General features: G+C 36.1%; 2 protein-coding genes across 3 annotated transcripts in view; both read left to right on the top strand.

Annotated features, from left to right (window-relative positions):
• The window catches only part of LOC108741413 (tubulin alpha-1 chain-like), a 4,788-nt gene extending 892 nt beyond the window's left edge, over window positions 1–3,896 (top strand). Inside the window, exons 1-2 of one of the 2 annotated variants that reach the window (XM_025979781.1) lie at window positions 2,263–2,348; window positions 2,410–3,896. In XM_025979781.1, the coding sequence (XP_025835566.1) occupies window positions 2,346–2,348; window positions 2,410–3,753 (1,347 nt within the window). In that variant the 5' untranslated portion in view covers window positions 2,263–2,345 and the 3' untranslated portion in view covers window positions 3,754–3,896. Of the gene's footprint in view, window positions 1–2,262; window positions 2,349–2,409 lie in introns of those variants that run through there. The other variant, XM_025979782.1, reaches the window with a different exon arrangement.
• Window positions 1–6,733, top strand: part of LOC108741410 (BAI1-associated protein 3) — a 172,984-nt gene that overhangs the window by 60,483 nt on the left and 105,768 nt on the right. The window lies entirely within an intron of this gene.

The following is a 6,733-nucleotide window of genomic DNA, read 5'->3' as shown; positions in this document are numbered from 1 at the left end:
TGAAGAATGATTGTTGAGTGGACGACTTAAGATAGAGGTTTATTACATAAGCATGAATGTCGTAGATGAATATATAAGTATACAGTTTTATTATAGTTTTACGTATTGTAAGTTTTTTTTTATTGATTTATATATATTTAATATTTGTATGTATCTTTTATGTCAAAATATATATAATATATACACATTTTGCATTTATTTTTTGGATACGTATTTTTTATTGTTCTGCTTATACCTATTGATCCCATCTCTAAATTTTCAGTAACCTATGTCTAAAAATGAATATTGCCTGAACGGCTGGACCGATTTCGCTAAGTCTTTTTTTTGTTGTGTTTGTTACTGTCAGGAGAAGGTTCTTATGAAAAAAAAAACCTAAGAAAGTTGCCCGGAAAATCAGAGAAATTTAAGAATACAAAACGACCACATACTTGGCGTTTGACATCACTGTCAGTTATTTCACATAACTGTCAGCGACTGACAGAATGTGCGGTGCAAATATCACTCAGAGATGCATCGATCGGAATTCTATCGATATAAAATAATTCGAAGTGGTCTGTGTTCTGTCGAAAATGCCAGACGCGGATCGCGATTTCGATCTTTTTGGATTTTATCAGCGCATCGCAGACAGCTCCGACAGAACACAGGCCAACTTTTACCTGCTGTCTTAACAGTGCGTTTTAGAAAATACCACAAATGGCGCGGTAAACGCTACGATGCTACATTTTAGGATTACGTATGCTCCAACAAGGTTGATATACTAGCTGACCCGACAGACGTCCTGTCTTGATTATGTTTATTGAATTCGAATTGGTATAGTTAATAAAAAAAAAATGAATTTGTTAGCATGCCGATACGGGAACAAGCGACACACAACTGGTCATGTGAAAAACATGAATTTTCGGGATTGATGCCACAAACTTTTAGCTACAGCTTTTGGGATTTATATTTATCTAATGTTCCACGCAATATTCTTAAGTTTTTCTTTCATAAGAACAAATACAACCAAAAAGGAATTATCGAAATTGGTCCAGGCGTTCACGCGTGATGCCATGACCAAGGGAAATAGGGATTTATTTTTACACATCGTACAGCATTTGAATAATAAACTCTATGCTCTGAATAATTATTTCTTTGTATTAATTGTACCAGTTCGAACTCAATATTCACATTTAACATAATAATAAAACCTAGAAGACTTTTTCAGAATAATTGCATATTCCTGCCTGGATAAATGCTTTAATCGGGTAACACTAAATCACCAAACCTAACTCAGTGTTCTCCGATTTTTTTATAAAATAAAGCTGTCTATAGTTAAATTAATCCCATATAATGCACGTAAATGTCTATTACATAACAAGCCTCAAAATCAAATTGGCAATATAAAATTGAATTATGTTGCTAAGATACAATAATTCACTAATTATTTATTTATACTGAAGACGAAAGTTGTTTTGTATTTCGTTCTTTCCTTTACGGTTTATATATTGCTTTTATTAATTGGTTTTGTTAAACTGAAAGAATGGTAAGTCACTTACTACCCCAAAAAATTCAAGTCGTAAAAAAATTTACTTTTGTAGCGTGAATGTATATCAATTCACTGCGGCCAAGCTGGAGTTCAAATAGGAAATGCTTGCTGGGAACTGTACTGTTTGGAGCATGGAATACAACCTGATGGACAGATGCCTTCAGACAAAACCGTTGGAGGAGGTGACGACAGTTGTAACACATTCTTCAGTGAAACAGGGGCTGGTAAACATGTCCCCAGGGCAGTGATGATGGATTTAGAACCCACTGTAGTTGACGAAGTACGAACTGGAACATACCGTCAATTGTTCTTACAGTTTGATATGTTGAATATTTTTTATAAAAATTTCCGTAAATTCTCGACTTGATGCTTGGTAGGCTTTACAGTCCGTGTTGTAGATGTCTTGTGCCTATTATTAGATACTTTCAGTGCTCTTGTGCCGCCGTTCCATCCCCCTTCAAATGTCGAAAGGGAATTATAACCTTAAATGTACTTTATGCTAAAATAGAACACGTCTTCATTTAAGCATTGGTAGAAACAGTCCTACCGCTCCCAGAAGAGTAAGAAAATGTGCGCTAATAGTTACGGATGTTTCTATTATTTTTTATAATAAGGTGGAGAACGTTCGGGTATCACAAACATAATGTAAAATTCTCATGGAAATATCGCCTGCAACCAGATAGGAACTGTCATGTATGCGTAACTAGGAAACGTGGTAGTAAACAGTATTAGAAAAAGTTTTTTTTTTTACGAAGTACGAAGTTTGGGTTCCTCTTTTTGTTACAATTTGTTTTATTTTTTTTTATAATCAACTAAAACCATGGTAAGTGTTTGTAATCTAAACTATCCCCATTACGTTCAAAGCATCGTTGTTAAAATTCCAGCGGGAATGTATATCTGTTCACTGTGGTCAAGCTGGAGTTCAAATTGGCAATGCCTGCTGGGAACTTTATTGCCTGGAACATGGAATTCAACCTGATGGACAAATGCCTTCAGATAAAACCGTTGGCGGAGGTGATGATAGCTTTAACACCTTCTTCAGCGAAACAGGTGCGGGAAAGCATGTTCCCAGGGCGGTATTTCTCGACTTGGAACCAACAGTAATCGATGAAGTGCGTACTGGTACTTACCGTCAGTTGTTCCACCCAGAACAATTGATTAGTGGAAAAGAAGACGCAGCTAACAATTATGCTAGAGGCCATTACACAATTGGAAAGGAAATAGTTGATCTTGTTCTAGATCGTCTTCGAAAATTAGCAGACCAATGTACTGGACTTCAAGGATTTCTTATATTTCACTCATTTGGAGGTGGCACTGGTTCAGGATTTACGTCACTCCTGATGGAGAGATTATCTGTTGATTACGGAAAGAAATCTAAACTAGAATTTGCAATCTATCCAGCCCCACAAATTTCTACCGCTGTTGTGGAACCTTACAACTCTATTTTAGTTACACATACAACATTGGAACACTCAGATGCGGCTTTTATGGTCGACAACGAAGCACTGTACGATATTTGTCGAAGAAATTTAGACATAGAACGACCAACATACACAAATTTAAACAGGTTACTCGGTCAAATAGTGTCTTCAATAACAGCATCACTTCGTTTTGATGGAGCACTCAATGTGGATTTATTGGGATTCCAAACGAATCTCGTTCCTTACCCTCGCATCCATTTTCCACTAATTACCTATGCTCCTGTCATTTCAGCCGAAAAGGCATACCACGAGCAGCTATCCGTACCAGAAATAACAAATGCTTGTTTCGAACCGGCGAACCAAATGGTTAAATGCGATCCACGTCATGGAAAATACATGGCCTGCTGTTTGCTGTATAGGGGAGATGTTGTTCCGAAGGATGTGAATGCAGCAATTGGAACAATTAAAACGAAACGTACAATTCAATTCGTAGACTGGTGTCCGACAGGATTCAAAGTTGGTATTAATTACCAACCGCCTACAGTTGTTCCTGGAGGCGATTTAGCTAAAGTACAGCGTGCTGTTTGCATGATTGCCAATACAACCGCCATCGCAGAAGCCTGGGCTCGCTTGGATCATAAATTTGACCTGATGTACTCGAAGCGAGCTTTCGTTCATTGGTATGTAGGTGAAGGAATGGAGGAAGGTGAATTTTCTGAAGCACGTGAAGATATGGCAGCACTGGAAAAGGATTTTGAAGAAATTGGCATGGATTCTGGAGAAGGCGAAGGAGAAGGTGAAGAATGATTGTTGAGTGGAGTGGAGGTTTACTACTTAAGTATTGTGTATTGTTTTATTCTTATAGTCTGCGTAATGTAAGTTTCAATTTTTGTTTTGTATTTTTAATATTGTATGTATCTTGGATGTTTAAATATATCGATATAAATGTTTACACATTTTGCATTTCTTTTTTCGAAACATATTTTTTTATATAGGAACGATTAGGACTTCTAATGAAAATCTAAATAAAAATATATTTAATTGAGACACATGGAATGCAATTATGAACTTCGTAGTTGTGTGCTTTTATAGCTATGTATTAAAGCACTTATATAGATAGTACCATTAATTAATCTGGTCAAAATATCGATGTTTTTGAGGCAAGAAAGTTTTGATGTACATACATCATGTGTCTAGGTACTGATCTAAATGTTATCAGCCTACTTACTATAAGAGAAATAACATGAGACATGCGTTTGGAGATGTAATTGATTTATAGAACTTGCACTTAAAATGTAAATACAAAATTCAAAATATGTATTTCTACTTTTTTGAGAGAACCATTTTGTATTTTGTTGCCGTATTGCTACTATCATCGATCAGTTGTTAATCTTATAAAATGGAATGTTACATACATTTATCATTGAAAATATTAGAAACTCAAGTGGAGACAAAAAGGCTTTCTATGGATTCCTTCTAATATTTTCATTGAAGAGGTCTGGAAAAATTCTGAATTTCTTGGAAATAGATATTCTAAAACATCTGTTACGGGTCCGATGTTGTATTCCGGGATGTTTGCTGTGATCCATGGAATTTCGCAGTACTAAACATCCTGAGTGGCATCAGTCACGAGTGGTGAATGAAATTCCGTAAGATAATAATTTCAATTGCTGTATTTGCCGGACTGAACATCTCCAATCCCGCGGGATCCAGGTATTCGCTGGATCCCGTAGGATGCTGTATGTAATTAAATCATAAACTAGGCCCACATTTGATGGATTCTAACTGAAGTTAAACAAATTTTATCAAGTCCTTTATTACATTTTTCAAAGAAAATTGAACATTCTTTTCGTAAAACATTAAACATTAGGAGATAAAATAAATAAAACGTAGTTTGTTGGGTTGCTTAATAATTACAAGTTGAAATTTGCACAAAATAGCAACTACTTTGGGCAAGAAATTCGTCCCCGGTACCTTCACCTAATTTTCGTACACTACGAGGGCGGTTCAATAAGTACCCGTCCTAGACATGAAGACACCTTTTTTTTAAAATTTGTTTTTTTATTTTTCAATATAGTCCCCTTTTAGAAAGAATCACTTCTCCCAACGACCCTGCCATTTTTTTTACCCCTCTAAAAAATAAGATTTGTCGAACTCTCCAAAATCCCCCGTCTCGGCGATGACTTCCTCGTTTGAGCTAAATTTCTTTCTCGCTAGTCATTTCTTCATGGTAGGGAACAAGATGAAGTCGCAGGGAGTCAAATCGAGTGAGTAGGGGGTGTGCGGCAGCAAATTCATAACGTAATTCATGCATTTTGGCAACAACAACTCCTGATGAATGTGCCGGTGCGTTATCGTGTTGAAAACGCACCTTCTTTTTCGTCAAATGCGTCCGTGTCTCCTTCAATCTTTTGTCGAAGCGGTCCAATAACTCACTGTAGTATTGTCCAGTGATCGTTCTTCCTTTTCCTAAAAAATCCGTAAAATGATTTCCTCGGTAACAACGTTTGCCAGGCTTCCTGGTCGCTCCTATCAAAAACGGATCTTTGCCCACGTTTAAATTCGTTGAAGCAATATCTAACTGTGGTCGTAGATGGCGAAATGTCTCCATAAACAGTATCCAACTTTGTTTTCATCTCCTCGCATTTTTTCCCATCCAAAAACAAAAAGCGAGTTACCGAACGATACTGCTCTTTTTCCATCTTAGCGAAAATAACGAAGCACGTCTCAGTCGAATGGCTGCCAAATCCAAACTAACCTATCAATCAGTCTGAAATCGTTTTGACGTGGTTTGTTAGATGGCAGCACACGATGACAACACCAATTTCCCTCAGGAACGACCTCTGTCTTCAAACACGGGTACTTATTGAACCGCCCTCGTATGTAGGTAGTACACAGTCAAATTCGTCTTGCTGTAGTTGGCCCCACTTGACCAAAAATCAGTTTCCTCCTCATTCTTGTAAATCTCGCGGCATTCCGCTCATTTTACGACTGAAATTAGCCCCGCATGTTGCATGCGGGAACCCGTTCTCTAATTACAACTCGCACCTACCAATGCATACCGAAGGTTCCTTTAGCAAGAAACGGCAAAACGTTTGAAACTACGAAATTCATTCATGAACCACACAAAACATCTCGGAAAATGATATGCAGTCGATGTACTCTGGCCATAAATGCCTAAAAATTATAATATATTGTGTGTGGTAATTATAATAGGTACAATCACAAAATCTTAAACAAACTTTACTATATAAACCTAAAAATAACGCAACTATGAATCCCATTGCTTCCTATTATTACAATGGATAAAAGATCAGAACCGTAAGAAGGGTTGTAAATGTTTTTTTGACATAAGATTGATGTTGACTTTAAATAATTAATATTATTTACAGTGTTATTTCAGGTTTGATCTTTCACGTTAAAGAAACTACTTTGCGATCAGGGTCATGCCCTTCCTTCCAAATTAAAACGGGTGCCAAAAGTAAATAAGGGAGCATCATGCAAAGGAATTTTTATTGCTTAACCAAGAATACCATAACATATAAAAAGAAATTAATCTTGCCTCAATATTTTCAAAAGATAATGATGGTCTCCAATATTTGAAAGAGTTATTCAGTTATATATTCAGAGTTAATCAAATAATAGTAAAAAAAATTCTTAAATCTTTTATACCTTTATAAATAAAGAAAACTATGAAAATATCATAAAAAAACTAGTCCCAAAATCAAATTGGCAATGTAAAATTGAATTATGTTGCTAAGATACAATAATTCATTAATTATTTATT

Source organism: Agrilus planipennis, unplaced genomic scaffold (assembly GCF_000699045.2).
Source record: "Agrilus planipennis isolate EAB-ADULT unplaced genomic scaffold, Apla_2.0 scaffold314, whole genome shotgun sequence".
NCBI classification, from domain to species: Eukaryota; Metazoa; Arthropoda; class Insecta; order Coleoptera; family Buprestidae; genus Agrilus; species Agrilus planipennis.
Note: the sequence above shows the minus strand (reverse complement) of the source record. Positions and strands in the feature narration are given on the sequence as shown.